The 17,836-nt window shown below is 43.2% G+C and overlaps 1 protein-coding gene across 3 annotated transcripts in view; it reads left to right on the forward strand.

The window, feature by feature from the left end:
- Window positions 1–17,836, forward strand: part of LOC147009889 (uncharacterized) — a 177,921-nt gene that overhangs the window by 35,314 nt on the left and 124,771 nt on the right. For 2 of the 3 annotated variants that reach the window (XM_085861485.1, XM_085861484.1), the window contains one exon: window positions 16,420–16,464. In XM_085861485.1, coding sequence (XP_085717611.1) covers window positions 16,420–16,464 — 45 coding nt within the window. Of the gene's footprint in view, window positions 1–14,775; window positions 15,044–16,419; window positions 16,465–17,836 lie in introns of those variants that run through there. The other variant, XM_085861483.1, reaches the window with a different exon arrangement.

Here is a 17,836-nt window from a genome sequence, read left to right on the forward strand (position 1 = left end):
AAAGTGCAAAAGGAGAAGCATGACATCAGTATCTCTGCACCACAAGAATTTGTTAGTCCAAATCCACTGCTTCATAGGCATGAAGAATCAACCTTGTGTCTGCTTCTTCATTAAGTTTGAGGTCATCTTTGGATCTCCTAGTTGATTTTTCCCCAGTGTGGTCCATGAATCCACCTCCAGTTAACATCTCGTATTCTTCTGGAAGATATTTGGTTTTCCGGATGATCATTTCAGAGAGGAAATGTGCCAGGTCTGCCTTGTTTTCATCCGTAGCAACAAATTGGCTCCAAACCTGAGGCAGTGGAACATCTGGTCCATCTATCAGCTTTCGAATAGGCTTCTTCTTGTTCACTCGTTTTGCTGTGGTACCAGATTTGATTGAATCCCCACCCAGATAGCGATCAAACACAATGTCAACTCGTGTCATGTTATCTCCAAAATAACGTGTCACTGAGCGAATAAAAGCAGCGGCATAGTCTCCAAATGTCTGACATCCATGAGGCTTTCCCAGAGCTTGGAGGAGTGCATGACCATCAATGAGAAAACAAGTCTTCATGTCAGATTCTGGACGTTCTGAAGCAGTTTCAATTTTGTTCATCAAAACACTGATCAGTTCTGCTTTATTTGTTGAATTCATCTCTCCTCCAGTGTTTGCCAAGGAGAGTGGGATTGGTGACATTTCGTGTTTCAGGATATTTGTCATTTCCACTGTTCTACCTGCAGTCACAGCATTCAAAAGACGTTGAAGCAATTTTCGGTCTGCTTTAATAGTCTTTTGGACATTCTGTTTGCTTGAGATAGTCGCGCTGTCGATATTTGCATATGTTTTGGACCGAATTTTTTGGAGCGCATCATGAAATCCCAGTTTTTGATCCACTAATCGCTCTGTCAAAAGAAGCACCCATTCTTGTTTTCAGTCAGTGTGCTGCCTTGGTGGTCCTTCTGGTGGAATCTTCACTAATGATTATTGTGTCATCAGTTCAGAGCCTGCAAAAGAAAAGACAAAAATGTTATTCGTTGTATACAATAAAATGTATATACTATACAGGTTATATATACATTGTAATAATTTTATTATATTATTATATATTTGTATATACCTATAATATAGGTGCTTTTCACCACTCAGCCCGAATTGGGCTAAGGGGTATTGTCACCACAGGCGTTGTCCGGGCATCCGGGCGTCCGTCCGGGCGTCTGTCAACTTTTGGTTTCCGTCAATTTCGAGGAGAACGCCTTGTCCGATTAAATCCATTTTTGCAGTGTGTGTTGGAGCTGGGTAGAGGAAGGTTCCTTTCGATAATGAGCGAAATTTGATTCTCGGCTAGGCCACCAGGGGGCCAAAACTGAAAACCTAGAAATGGCTATTTCTCCTGAACGAATGACTGGATCATCACCAATTTTTTTATCACAGGTATATCTGATGAGGATACATGATATATAACCCGGGTTTTTGATTTGACCTACTTTTCAAGGTCACAGAGGTCAAAGATCATACTTCAGTGTTCGGGCGTCCGTCAACTTTTGGTTTCCGTCAATTTCGAGGAGAACGCCTTGTCCGATTAAATCCATTTTTGCAGGGTATGCTTGAGTTGAGTCGAGGAAGGTTCCTTTCGAAAAAGCTATGCAATTATACACAACCCTTCAGTTAGCAACATATCTAAGATATGATGTGTCAATCAATGTCAGAATTGAAGACGGCATCACCAATGGAGCTTCCTGCATTATAAAGAAACTATGCATTTCCGGAAATAACCCCACTGGAACTATTTGGGTTGAATTCAATGACAAAAATGTCAGGGAAATGACCAGAAAGGACAACAAGTGTCTCTACAAAAAAGAAATTCTTCCTTCATGGACACCAATAAAACCCATCACATGCCAATTTAATCCAAGAAAACAATATCAACTAGAGGGGGAGCACTCGGTAGAGTGCAAAACCTCCGCCACCAATACTGCTGGGTCACTCAAGTGAACCTGATATCCTATTCATTCAATTTGACGTCAACAGTGCCCACAGAGTTATAGTTTGCAACTTTCCCTTTTACTTTTAACTTTTACAGTCTCAATCCATTCGTCATAACTAGATTCCTTGAGACAGAAATTGATTTTACGTGGGTATATCCACCTGAAGTTCCAAAATCAGCCGCAATTATAATTTTGGCATGTTTTTTTGTTGGAAATCACTTATAACATGTGGAAATGCAAAAAAAATCGAAATTTTGTTGAAAAAAATTTGCAATTTTTTTTTCTCTAACAATTTTTTTTTGGGGGGGTGGGGTTGGAAATTCCTTAAAACATGTAGAAAGGCAAAAAAAAGAATTCGAAATTTTGTTGAAAAAAAAGTTGCAAAAATTTTTTTTTCTTTAACAATTTTTTTGGGGGGGTTGGAAATCACTTAAAACATGTAGAAATGCAAAAAATAAAAAAATAAAAAAATTCAAATTGGCCGCCATAGCGGCCATATTGGGTTTTGGACCAAGTCCAAAATCTAACGGCATGATCCTTGGACCAGACCTAACCCCCCCCCCCCACCAAGTTTCGTCAAAATCCGTTGAGGCGTTTATCCGTAATCCTCTTCACAAACAAACAAACAAACAAACAAAAAGGGGTGAAAACAGTAACCTCCATCCATCTTCGATGGCGGAGGTTAATTAATACGAATGCATTTTCCCCTTCGACCAGCTTCAGCAAAAACTGTCCACAGGTCTCAAGGAGACACGGTTGATCAACTCTACATAGATTTCAAGGGTAGACCTCAACCTCATCTTCACTATGTTGCTCTGAGTCGAGTGACAACACCTACAGGACTTCATCTACGCAACTTTGTGTCAGACAAGATAACTGTTAGTCAACCAGTTGTACATGAGATGAACCGCCTCAGATCATCTTCCTCCAAAGATGCACCATTTGCAAAGTGTCCTGATTCACAAATCTCTATTTTTTATGTCAACGCACAATCGTTACATAAACACCTGGCTGATGTTGCTACTGACTATAGACTATCCACTGCTGATCTACTCATTTGTTCTGAAACACGGTTTTCAGTGAACGATTCCACACAAGACATTGCCCTCCCTGGTTTCCAACTACCATTCAGAAATGATGAAAGCAGTCCTACACACCAAAGACCTGCACACGGCATGGCAGTATATGTGACACCAAACATGAACTTTACCACATCATCAACTCAGCATAACTACAAAAGTGTGGAAGTGACATTGACTACAATTTCTCATGCTTTAGACAAGAAAGTTTCCAATTTGAATGTTATAGGAATTTATAGTGCACCACGAACACAACTTAATCACCTGAAACGAGCAATTCAAGGACTCGTCGAAAAAGAAAATCTACAAAACACACCAACAGTTCTACTTGGAGACTTCAATATCGACATATCACATCAGTCACCACAAAGTCGGCAGCTCCTCACATTTCTCAAACAGTATAACTTCAACCAACTCGTCACAAGTTATACAACAGACTATCAAACTATTATTGACCATATTTATTCAAATATTCCGGCTGCCAAAATACACACAGATGTTCATGAAACATATATTCATATCACAAAGCAATTTCTTGTTGTCTACATGATTAAACAACTTATTACTATGATACCTGCAAGACAGCACCAAACTTTAAAAGATTGCAAAGAACTGTACAACTATCAGCTACAACTAGATGTATCCATCCTCAACAACAGCCAGCCCAGACCAACGCACGACAGCCTAATGCTGATATCCACATCTACCCGATGACGTCAAAAACGCCATCCGCACAATGAAAGAAGGGAAATCCCCCACAAAGGACAACATCCTTCGTTAGTTTCATATTCGTTGGTCATACGTTATTCATGTCATTTGAGGCGAAACATCAGGTCAGCGATAAACAGTTACAGCATGTTTATCACAATATAGCCCTTGGTTTCGATAACGATAGATAGATGGCCATACTGGCTGCCGGGAAAATGGCATAGCTGGTAAAATAACCTGACCACATTTACATAGAATGAATAGTTCTTTAATCCATCTGTCTTGTCCGTCGACAGAAGACCTCATATAGAGCAGTTGCAGTGACGTCATCAATGGTATGGTAAATGATATGGTAATAATAGTGGTAATGCCACACCTCATGAATATTAAAGCTTAACGTTGTATCGCCAGGGGTAAGTTTCTAATATCGCCATACCAATCTCGTTTTTTAATCTCAAATACATTCCACCAAAACAATTGACAGACCAATCTGCAACCTCGCATTTGCAGATGATATTGACCCTATCACAACTGGCAACACAGAGGAACACCCAAGGACACTCTACGCAACTTCAAAATCGCAACAGGGCCTATGGTATAGACGTTGGCACCCCAAAGACAAATGGTGAACAGCACAACACGAGGAGCCAAGACGGTGATTTCAATGTACGGAAACTCCTGTAAAATGTTGACCATTTCAAGTACCGAATCTACACATCCATATTCCTTTACGGCTGTAAAGGCCCAGTCACACCTTGACGTTTTAGCCAGCGATGGAAACGTATTAAAATTTATGTAAAACGCTGGCTTACGTTGAACTTTTGATGTTTTTTTTTAAAGATTCGGACGTATTCATAGCGACTTGGTCTTATGTATAACGCATTGGTAACGGGCACAGAACGTTTCGTTGTGTTATAGATAACTTATACCAACGAATGTTGAACCTGTTGTGGGCCTACACAACCTATGCTCAACGATAGTCTAACTTAGGCAAAGCGCGTTGCACGCATCGCCGACGATGTCGTGGCGTCGCCTATTAAAAGGCTGAAGCACAACGATTCGAATCATAACCGCCGTAGAAATGGAAGTGTCAACATCGCAGTCACACGTTGGCGATCTTGCCAGCGTATGCTGACCTAAGAAAAATGTGTCTAAAACGTTGGGGCACGTCAAATACGGTATGAGTAAGTTTAGTATACGTGAGTAGAACGCTAAAGTACGCTATCATACGTCGAGTAAGTAGAGTACGTCAAGAAATTTTAAACATGTTCAAAATTTTACGACGTACTTGGCGTATGACACACGTTCCGCATGCGGTGGGGATAAGTTTTACACACGATATGCGGACGCTTACACACGTCCACAAAGGCTACTTATAAGCTACTAATAAGTCGAAACACGTCGCGGTAATGTCTTTTTTACGCAAAACTTATTTCTAACTTATGTTTGACGTGCTTTGAACCAATTCTTTACGTAGTCCCTACACACAGACGTATGTAGACGTATTCCAATGACGTCTTCTGGTCGACAAAAAAATAAATGAACGTGTTTCTCACTTACAACTGCCATATAAAGACGTGTTCCCAGCGATTTTGGGAATTGGTATATAAAATGGTGTTCATAAAAGGGGAACCCAACAGTGTTTTCGAGTCCTTTTTGAGTCGATGTCCATGTCAGCAGTAACAGTATCAGTATCAGTATTAGTATTAGTAGTAGTTTGTTCATGTTGGCAGTAGTAGGTGAGTGTGAGGAGGAGGGTGTGGGTGATGATGGATCCTCCTTGCGTCCGCGTGTCCATGGGTAGGAGACATCTTTGCACCATTGTTCGAAGTTCTTCGCGGCTAATTTTTTTGGGGGCTTTTTCAACAATGAGCTATGGCTTGTTTTTACGATTTAGTTCTATTCATAACGGGTTGGACAAATGCACAATGAACTAATAATGTGCATATAGCGCTTCGATAACTTATAGATACGGTATACCAACGAATAATTATCGTGAAGCCGGCGTTCACAAACTATGCCCAACGATAGCCTAACTTATCCATATCGTGCGGCAGTTTATCTTTGCCGGTGACGTAGAGTTTGCTATTCATAGGCTGCCACTCAACGATTTAAATGGCTGCATCTCCACTATTGAAAGTAGACGCTTGCGCTCAACAATTGGATTTGTTTTTACACTCAACGACTTTTAAACGGTACTACTCAGCTATTTTCATTGTTTACAATGAACGATTTAAATTGCTGTCACTCGCCTGTTTTTTGACACTGGGGTTTGGAAATTTGAAGCGTTTCTTCTGAACGTGTTAAAACGCTCAAACTCGACTATTTTAAATAGACACTGCCGATGGACAATTGGAATCATAGCCAAGCTAGACATCGAAGTGTGAACATCCTCGTCATGCCGAAGAAAAGTTTGAAGAATGCTGCAAATAAGTGTCCTGGCCGTGGCCGTGGACGCTGAAGCAAGGACGATCCATTATACCGACGTCTTTCAGCCTATGAGTAACTTAAAAGTAACGTCTGTCGACGTCTGTCAACAATAGCAGACCATGCATACAACTTGTGGCCAGCGTAGCAGAAAGTGTGAGTCATACGCCGGCATACGTCGTGAAATTTCAAGCATGAAAAAATTTGAGGACAACCAAAAAGTACAACGTTTAAAGCCAACGTACAACGACGTATGGCAGTGTTTTTCAGCGTGCTCTCAATGTTATCAAAACTTACCCATAACGTATTCAACGTGTGCCAGCGTTTTAGAAAAAAATTTCAAAAATCGGCATACGTTGGCTAAAACGTCAAGGTGTGACCGGGCCTTAACAGCTTGACGACAAAAACGACCGAATACCGCATACAATAAGCCTTCGAAATGAAGTGCCTCAGCAAACTACTTGCGATCACCTACAAACAATGAAGGACCAATGAGTCGCTTCACCAAGAGTACGACTCAACATGTGGTATCGGACACTGCTGGCCACGGTTAAAAAACAAAACAAAAATGATCTTGTTTAGTCACATTTACCAACACGTACAACTCGCGTACCAAGACCATACTACAAGGCACCATCAACGAAGGATCGGGAAGACAAAAGAAATCCTCGCACTATGATCTTCTTTGGTTGGTCCCTACAAATTTATAACCTGCTCCTATATTCAATCATACTGTTATATGCTCCCACATACAGCTACTATCTTTTTCAATCGTTCTGTTCAATAATCATATCCACACATCGCCAGATAAAATTTCTTTACTGCAAAATCCTACTCGGTAATACAACTTCGCATCAAATAACACAACTGCGTAGTTGGTGAGCAGCGTGCTCTAACTGACTGCATCATCCTGATATCACTGCTTCCTTTTACAATGCATGGGCTGAGGGGTTACGCCCGCTTTGCGGAGCTGTTTTTCGTTTTGCAGTCTGGTGTTGCCAAATCGAATTTATTTCACTGAATTAACCTAACCAAGGTTAGGTTTCGTTTATCAATTGGCAACACCAGACTGCAAAACGAAAAAGGCCCATAATATATTATATTGTTGCGGTTGAGGAAATTTGCAAACCACCATTCAGGTCCCATAGGTGAGATATCTCTGTAAGTAGATGTGTAGTTAGCCCCAAACCCGTTGTTTAGAGGGAATAAATGTGATTCATTCGGGCTGCAACCCTCTGAGATAGCTGTTTTTCTGTTCTATCTTTATTTTGAACCAACCACGTCTCAACCGCCATCACACAACAACCACCAACCACAACGTCGCTTCACAACAACAACAACGCCAACAGCCACGATCTTTACCTTCACAACTCGCTCCCGCAAACATCGCATCACCGCCATTCCAAACGGCACCATGGGCAATAAACCACCACCATAAACCCTCCACCACCTTCAACTCTCTCCTTCTGTGGCCATTCCCGCACCACCTGTGAGCACGGAGCGTCAGGCTGTCCTGGGCTCGTATGGGACGCGTGCTGAGCCGCGAGTGCAAAATGCGGCCTTTCCGAGGAGAATTCGGATCAGGAATGCTACACGCCCACTTCTGATCCGTCCAATCAGCAAGTGCGGGGCGGTTTGGCCCCGCCTCCAGACACATCTGTGTGGAAATTGAGATATGCAAATTCTAGGATCAGGGGAGACTCACGCACCTTTTCCTCCGTCCAATGGGCGAGCGTGGCTCCACCCCCGAGCTCGTTCTGATCCAGAAATTTGCATATGGGTTCTCCTGCCGGCCTAGAAAGCGCCGAGCGCGGGGCGAATTAGGGCAGTCAGTTTGAAGAGAGTCAGTTTTTGAGAGCAGAGTGTGGCAGCGGCAGAGTGTGGCAGCGGAGAGTCGGTTTGAGTCGAGTCAGTTTTGGTCGAGTCGGTTTGGGCAGGGTCGGTTTGAGCGGAGTCGGCCTTGGAGGAGCGGGGAGTCGGCCTTCGAAGGGCGAAGAGAGTTTTGGGGCAGTGTCGGGTTGGAGCACGGAGTGGAGTCGGGAGGCGAGGGCATACAGGTTGTTTGCTGCAGTCGGCTGAGGATAATTGGGGAAGAGACCAAAGAGCTCGGGTCCGAGGCAAGGAAGACGGCGGTCGGCGACGTGGTCGTGGTGGAATTGCTCGTCGCGGGACCCAAGCAAGCCAGCTATACTCTTTCCCCAGAGCATCAACAATTTCCCCCCTTTTTTCCCCCCGCGCTGAGATAGTGCGAAAAGGGGGCCCTGTTCCCACCCCACTCCAATCAGTGCCAACGAAACCCGCGAAGGAGCACGAAGTCGGGGCACCGCCGCGCCGCCACATTTGCGGCTCATCACAAAGACACGGGTAGGATCCACCCGGTCTCGCGGACCTGACCGCTCTTTCAGGTCCCGCGCAAATATTGGCCCACAGGCCCCGTCTGCCCCCTTGTCTTTCAGGGTGGCCCTTTTCTTTTGTTTCTGTGTAAACGTGTGTGTGTGGCGCCAGTCTGGTGAAGTAAAACTGTGTAAGTGTTGCCGTGAGTACGCGCAGTTGGTTGTAGATCTGCATTGTTGTGTTTCTTTTGTTGCAATAGCTTTATGTGCATTCTGTTTAATTGTATATGTGTGCTCTCCGTGTGCCATGGAATAAATGTGCATCATGTTGAACTGTTTTCCCGTTTCGCTTCGTCTTGTCTTTAATTGAATCTCCATCTTGCTTCACGTAAAGGGTTGGTAGTGGGCTTAATACACCAAATAATTAATCGGAACTGTCGAGGCCGACGATAACAACGCTCGGTTATCCCGATAGTACAGAACGGGTCGCTTAAGTGGCCCGTGTCCGGAGTCGACCTGCGGCGAGGTGCGATCGCCCGGTCTACCCTCCGCGTGGGTACTTAGGTAGGTCGAGTTTGGTGAACAACCCTATCCCACGCGGGGCGCCGATTGGCACGATCGTGGTGAGGCCGAAAGGCCCACCCATGACTAGATCCCGGCGTTAGTCCGAGAGGGTCACGACAGAATTGTCCGTCCGGTGGGCGACGTGCCGAGATTCGAGTTACATGGCCGTTTGCACGCGGGCAGGCGCGAATTCCCAACAATATATTATATAAATTATATATTACATCATATATAACTTACCATATATTTTTTATATTATATATAATATATATATAATCTCTTCCATACCTTTCTTTTGATATATTACATGACTATATTTGGATGAGTTTGAAATTTGACCTTTTTGGAAGCACAAAATGACCTTGAAATGACCTTTAAGGTCAAAATTTTTAGTGGCATCCACCCTAGTATTTCTGTCTGACCTATGACTGATTGATTTAGCATGGGTGCGGGCTATTAACTTTCCATGCAAGTAAAATATTTTTTTGAAGCCTTTTTGCTTCTTGGCTGGTCTACTATTACCTATCTCCGTTCTATTCCCCCCTGCCCTCTACTTCACTTCTCTCTACCTTCCAAATCCGCTTCCCCCACCGCCCTAATCATCTCTCTGACTGTGCAACCTCCCTTCGTTTTCTCAACTTAATTTGAAGTGATTTATTTCAGCGAAATTTAGCAGAGGGATTTCAAAAAGTAATTCTTCAAATAATTTTCTCTCCAGAACATCAAGTGAAAATGTCACATATGTAGTTCTTTATGTATACGTATTTAAACCCAGTGCCACGGATTCTTCCCATCGGGGAGTCGATGAGTTTTTCGCTGCCACTCGAATGGATCCAATGAAACGTTTGTAAAGGGGAAAACTTTTTGACTCAACCGCAGACTGTATGTGACAGGGACAAATTGATTGTATGTCTCAAATGCTTTCAGAACTTTCTCAGATAATCCCCCTCCCCCTCCCCACCCAATCTCTGCAACCCCCATCACCACCTCTCCGCGCACGTGAAGCGAAAAGTGGAGTTAACCAAGCGGCTCACTTCTGTCTACCTGTCCGTCAAAACGTTAGTTTATGATTGAGGAAAACTCAATTTGAATTGAATGTTATATTTTGAACATGAATCGGAAAACGACCCTGTGGTTGAACAACACTTTGGCTCTGAGTTTGTCCCAATTGCACGTGCACAGAGAGGAGTGAGACAAATTTTTAGCTGACCTGGAACGTAGTTCCGGGGAGCTTATCAGTCAGTCCTTCAGTCCGTCAGTCTGTCCGTCCGTAAACACTTGCAAATTCTCTGAAACTACACACATGATTTTGATGAACCTCGACCACAACCTTCATCACCCATGATGTACCAAAGTTTGTTCATGACTTGAAAAAAACAAAATCAGGCGTTGCCCCACCCCCCCCCCCCAAAAGGTATTTACATCCTTCTCCATTAGATATTTTGTGGGTCCGGATTGGAGCCTCTTCTCCATTTTGTGGCTCTGGCGCATGCTCCCATACCTGACCTGACTATATCACAGGACATCCGTATTAATGATGAAATCGCACATGGCATTGCTAAAGCTAGTGAAGCATTTGGTAAGCTTAAGTGTCGATTTTGGAAAAAAAAGAAAAAAAAAGGTCTATCAACCTGGTATACAACAGTTGTGCAAACAACAAACAAACAAGTTGTGCAAACAAGTTGTATACAACAGTTCAAGCAGTTGTGCTAACAGCATTACTGTACTCCTGTGAGACGCGGATAACATAGAGCCGTCACCTAAGGAAGCTTGAGCACTTTCAGCAAACATGTTTGAGAAGGATAATGAACATTAAATGGCAGGAAAAGGTGCCCAATACAGAGGTACGACAAAGAACCAATTTAACCAGTGTCAAAGTTTTCGTCAGAAAATCCCAATTGAGATGATCCGGTCATCAGGTCCAAATGTCTGATGAAGACCTACCAAAGAAACGATTCCGCCGCGAGTTCAAAAAGAGAAAGTGTGCACAAGGAGGTCAAAATCAGTGCTACAAAGACTGTCTAAAATCTACCCCAAAATGTTGCAACATTAATGCTGAGAACTTGGAATCTGCAGACAAACATAAGAATGAGTGGCAGAAGAAAACGCATCAGAGTTCTGTAGAATTTGAGTTTCGACTAATGGAGGCATCTAAAGAAATGTAGAAACAGAGGAAGCCCAAACAATGAAGCAGATTACGATTTGTTGGCTGACAATACACAGCTATGGGGTTTACTATCTGTCAGTGCTAAAGGATGTTCAAGCCACAGCAGACGATTTTAAGTGTTATGTTGTACTGATAAGGGCATAACATGTCTGCAGCTGTGTTGTTTTCTCTGCTTGTGGTATTTTTGAGCCACTGCCCATGAGGCCTGATTCACGGAATGAGACACCCCCTCCCCCCCCCCCCCAGGGGTTTTGTGTAGTACAGTGTACACAGTGTTGCTGTAGGTTGGATCAACTTTATTCCCAACAGAATGCAAAGACGTGGACTATAACAAAGGCCAGGACTACAACTTGCTAAAGATTGGATTATGTAAATTACAATCATCTTTGTTCCCAACCGCAAATGCACAGATTTCTCAGATTATCCCCCATCCAAAACCATGACCTTTTCAACACCCGTTAAACCACCACATCCCTCCTGCCCCCTCACCCAAATTTTGCTTTGTATCCATCTTGTCCACCCCTTGCATTCTCCCCTATCCCTCATCATTACCCACATCCCTTGTTTGTCCGTTTCCATGTATTTTCTCTGTTGGCATTTCCCCCCTTCTGTTTCCGCTGTTCCTTTTATTATATTACGTCCTGATCCATGTAGTGTTCTAGCTGTTCCATGAGCCTTCACTCTGGATACAAAAAAACTGTGTCCTCCTATTGTTGCTGTAGTAAGGCAATATGCAATGTGTCAGACAATGTTTACTCTACAGTTTTAGGAGATAAATATATTGTTACGGGGATGTAAATAGGGGGTAACTGGTGTAAAATAGATCAGTTATAGCAGTAGTACATGTTCAGCATAACTGATAAGTCTTCAGCAGCACAACCACGTCCTCAGCTAATGATGCTACCCTGCAGCCTTGTGCTGCATACGAAAGAAGAAACACAAGTCTGTGGATTCTATGTAGAACGATAGTGAACGTGGAAAAGTTTGTTTAGGAGATGATAATCGTGACCCTTCCCATATTTATGTGTCTACAAGCTTCCCCACCATTCCCCCTCATCAAGCCTTTAAATCACTCCCTGTGCAATCTGTCTTTGTTTTCTTTTCAAAGGAACTGCCAACAACCTGCTCCGCAAGCCCAGCGAATCCATCTCCCCTCCCTCCACCACCGAGGCCCAGGGCGTTTACTGGAGGAAATATTGCATATTATTTGTGTGATGCTGTCTGCCTCCACCGTTCTCTCCACCCTTAAATTTTAATGGCAACTTGTATCATGTGCATTAACTAACAACTTCTTTTGTGATTAAAATATACTTCACACCTCTGGTGGTTCTCCAGAGACAACTCATTCCATCTCCAAAACCCCTACTCTGGAGAAGGCTCTTAATATAAATTTGAGATTAACAGTTAATAAAAAGAAAAAGTGTTGGCAGATAAATTTCCAAGCTTAAAGGGCATTTCCTGCATGTCTCATGCATTTGCCTTTCTTTCTTTCCCTTCCTCTTAAAGTCTTCTTCTTCAAGGAACCTCTTCACCATCATCATCCCACCCAGAGATTATTTTGACTCTTTGATCATATCCTCTTCTCTTCCATTTCTCAATATTATTTTTCACAGTTTACTCTTCTTTTGTGTCTCTCATCTATATTATAAAGCAGGACTGTCTGTCCGTCTGTCCGTCCGTCCCAAAACTACTTCCTCAATGTGTGGGAGGTTTCATAAATTTCTCAACACAATTATGATTTTGAGTTTCTTTACAAAGCTGCCCCCTCTCCGCACGTAAACACATTCACACATTCGGCATTAGCAGTTTTGCCATTTCCTGCATGTGGAAACATTCGCTGGTTCGGTAATTTTTATTCTTCCGACCACAAAAATGAGAGGAAACATGATCGCAGCAGAACACACAAATTGTCTTCTTTTTTCTAACTTTGTAATCTTACATTGCCAGGTTGACTTGCCACCCTGCTCTGGACATATTCATCCTCATAACCCAACATTCGTTGGATGCTCTGAACCACAAGTAACAGGTCAGGGCAGTTTCATTACCTCCGCCACTAAAGGTGGACGGCGGAATTATGTTTTCACACCTGTCTGTCTGTCTGTCTGTCTGGAGCAGGATATCTCAAAACGTTATGGACGGATTCGGACAGAACTTGGTTGACCGGTTTGGGTGGATGACAAAGACGAATTGATTCGATTTTGGTGAAGAATCCGAAACGAGATCGGGATACATTAATTATTTAATTTTTATAGTGATTCTTTACCATTGAGTGATAGGGCCAAAAACCATATATAGCATGATATTTCAAAAAGCTGTGGACGAATGAATCCAACACTTGATGGATGAGTTGGGAAGGTGACAAGAACAAGCCGATTCGATTTTGGTTAAGATCCGGATCCAGATCCGGCCTATCAGTGGGAATCCTCTTTCTCACTGGTTGGTGGATTGTTTTTTCTGATCACTGTCAGGGTGATGCTCTTGATGGTATTCTTTTTCCTGCACTACCCCAAGAGTCTGGTCGGTGGCGTCCCTGAAGACAACCTTTTGGGTCCCATCCGATTTTTTTTCATCAATATCAATGACGTCTCCATGTCATTTTGCAAACTACTTCACGTTGTGCTGGATATATTGTCACTCCAGAAACAGACGAGCTGTAGCCGCATCCCTGCCTGTCGATGTGTAAAAGACAACAATGTCAGTCACCTGGAATATGGCATTCGATGCTGGAAGGTCTCACATCTTCCTTTATCTTTACATAAGGACCACTTGGCAAACTTCCCACCATCCCTCCCACCCCCCTCCACCCTGAATCTTCCACCAACTTCTCTGGTCAACCTTTGGAAGAGGTACAGTCCTTGAAACTCTTTCTCTGATTGATGTGAGAAAACTTGTAATCTGCCTTGGGCCAACCACATCTCCAAGCTGTCCTCCAGGCCGAGACCCCACTTTGGTATTCTTCACATTGCCGAGTCCTTTCTTCACTGCCCTCAGCTGTAAACAATATATAAAGCATCCATTCACAGTGTCGTGATTTATGGTTTTTTGGACTGACACTGTGGAAACATATTTTCTCGATGATAGCTGGTGGCAGTAGAATCCACATCTCTGGAGGTTATCTATGTTTCTTGGCAGGAAGCTGACATGCAGTGTTTGCTTTTCGACTACCCACAGCCCGGATGGTGGTTTTATAGTCCTCGACCATCTCGTTTCACCCCCTCCCCCTTCAATCCTTCTATGTAAGAGCTTTGACCCTCGCTGACCCCTCCAACGCGTCTTTATAGAAGCAAGCACCCTCCCAACTGCGAAATTTCTGGCATACCTTTTCTGTGGACAAAGGTAATTTTAACTTCGGTCAAGATCCCATTTTTTAAACCAACATCACAATGAATCATATCGAGATCTTCAGAATATGGATCTCAAAAATTGGTGGATTTGAACCGATCCAGTTCTCCTCGGCTTCTATTCCCCACTACCCGCTCCGTGCTTGCCTCCTGCCCCTCCCTGCATCACACCTTCTGAACGCCACGTCTCTCTTGCCTTTCTCGTCACCAAACCTCACACCTCTTCATCTCCCCCCTCACCCTCTCCCCTCATCCCAGGGAGAGACCAGAGAGAAGGATTTTGTATGCCTAAGTCAACCGCATACTGTCCGTTCAGAACAAGGATTAAGAAAGACTCAAAACTTTCAATCAACCTCCAATATTTACTCATTAGAGTAATATTATTCTAGTTCCGTGGAGGCTTCCACCATGATGTTTGGTGCTTTCTTTCTGCTTCTCCTGCTCTCCACAGCACAGGTAAACCCTTTTTGAACTTGTCTTCATCGTGTGTTATGCAGTTGGATAAATCCGTGCTCCTTGTTGCGGAGCCTCAAGGACTTGATGTCCACGGTGACTTTATTGCTCGACTGTATTTACCTCTTTACCCAATCACCAGGAACCTTGAGTTTTTTTTACCATGAAAATCAAAAGCTGCCAGGCCCATATGACCTTCCATCTTCAATCCTTGTAGGCCCGGTCACTGAGATGGAGCTTTTGAGGCCTCAACTCGTTTTTTGGATGGAATCGTCACTTCCACAAATCGAATGCGATTTCTCACGAGATCTGATGAGAATTATATCAGCTCTAATAATAATAATAATAATAATGATAATAATTTAAGGGTTATAAAGTTGAAACAGATTTTCTGAGTTGCATCGGGAAGCTGTTTTACTTTCATTTAACTGAGATGACAGCCATCACTACCTACCTTCCTCTGTGTCTTCCCTACCGAACATATTGTTCTCCCTCTGCCCATTGAGACTCACTATAACTGATCCCTGCCCTTTAGTATAGACTGTCCAATTGACATCTGACTTTCACCAACCATTGTTCTAATCCTCTGCTACTATATTTTAAATGATCCTCTCACTCGGTTTCTTCGAGTTCAGCCGTGAAGATTTTGTAAGTGGTGGAAAAGGATGGGTCTTAGAATAGGCCAGTTGCAATGGCAGAATGGGGCAAGATGAGGGTGAGGGAAGGGTGAAGGAGGTGTGAAGGAGGGGGGAATTAAGGAAAAAAATGAGGATTGTACAAAGGTATCAAACACAGAACGGCTGAGCACCTCGATATACTCGTGTTCTTACGTTGATAAGCTTTCTTTGCATCGCCTGGCAAACCAAACAATCCGTCCGGTGGGTGGCACCTTGATTGAAAAATATCACATGATCTGTAATAATGACAGCTGAGTGGAAAGAAATAGGACAGCCGCCTGAACACCCTATTTTTAAGGACACCATGGTCCACCAATAAGCCCCCTGAACATGCAGCGGCAAGATATCTTTTATTCTTCCTAATTTTCTCTTCTTCCCCGATGTACTGAACTTCTTGCTTGTATCCATCTACGTAATAGATGGATGGAGGGAGAGGTGGGTTTGGGCTCCTCATTGAGGAAAATAAACTATTGTAAAATGTAAGGAGAAATGGAGGTTCGGGGAGAAAATGAAAGTATCGGGTGTGGATGAGGTGAAAGAAAAGGAAAGGGAGGTCAGGATGGAGGAGAGTGAAGGGGAAAGTATGGAGTGTGTTTGGGCAAATGGTCCATTTGAAAGCTCGTTAGTTTTTGCATATGTAATATGTCGACGGCTCTTTTCCTGATCACACCCTTGGACATCTCTCTCAACTCTTGTTTCCAGGCTCTGCCCGGACCTCCTGGAGTCCCTGGAACAGATGGAGTTGATGTAAGTTGAACAAATGAACGTCGTTTCACTGTTCCTACTTTTTTCTGTTTAACTGCTAATTGCCTCCAATCTCAAACCACGGGCTAATTGCCTCCAATTGTTAAACTGCTAATTGCCTCCAATCTCAAACCACCTAAGGGTATATATATATATATATATATATATATATATATATATATATATATATATATATATATATATATATATATATATATATATATATATATATATATATATATATATATATATATTTTTTTTTTTTCTAGTTCTGTCTCTCTTGCACTTGTTTTGTGCTCATGATGTGCCCTTGACTGGGGTTGAGCCATGTGTAGGGAACTTTCAGGGAGCATCATTCCTTTTTTGCTGGAACCCTCTCAATCATAATGCATCAACAACTTGAAACACGGCCAGGATCCATAAGGAACAGCAACAAGGGATGTCAATCAAACGCTGTTCAATCTGAGCTAATCTGCCATTTACAGTTTATCTCCAACAAGTCAAGAAGTCAAAATCATGAAGTATCACTTATCTTGTTTGAGAATGTTGTTTTCTTTTAACCTCCCACCTGCACAATGTTCCATAAATCCACATTATTTCAATAACATGTCTTTCAAGTGACTTCTTTTAAACTTCCTCACTGATGTTGTTAGAAAGTAGAACCAAAGTCCAAAATAAAGTCCTAAATGCTATGTACTTTGACTCAAACTTGGATTTCAGATTATGTAGTCCTGGCAGAGGTACCTGGCGGGTACCTGACATTGCCCAGTGGGTACCCGACATTGTCCGGTGGGTACCCGACATTGCCCGGGGGATAACCGACATTACCCAGTGGGTACCCGACATTGCCCGGTGGGTACACGACATTGTCCGGTGGGTACCCGACATTGCCCGGTGGATAACTGACATTACCCAGTGGGTACCTGACATTGCCCAAAGGGTACCCGACATTGCCCGGTGGGTAACCGACATTGCCTGGTGGGTAACCAGCATTGCCCGGTGGGTACACGACATTGCCTGGTGGGTACACGACATTGTTCGGTGGGTACCCGACATTGCCCGGTGGATAACCGACATTACCCTGTGGGTACCTGACATTGCCCAAAGAGTACCCGACATTGCCCGGTGGATAACCGACATTACCCCGTGGGTACCTGACATTGCCCAAAGAGTACCCGACATTGCCTGGTGCTCTTCTAATCCTGTTGACATTTTGAAGAAATAAATTTGTTATTTTTTCTATTTTTTGTGGGTGCCTAAAACACTTTCCTTCGGCCTACACCCACAAAATAATGGGGTCGGGTATCATTTAATATCACCTTTCACGACAAAGCCTTTGGCACTGTAGAGCGATTTAAAAAAAAAATCCAAAAAA

This window comes from Eptatretus burgeri, chromosome 17, assembly GCF_056783735.1.
Source record: "Eptatretus burgeri isolate ZD-2024b chromosome 17, Ebu_testis_v1, whole genome shotgun sequence".
NCBI lineage: Eukaryota > Metazoa > Chordata > Myxini > Myxiniformes > Myxinidae > Eptatretus > Eptatretus burgeri.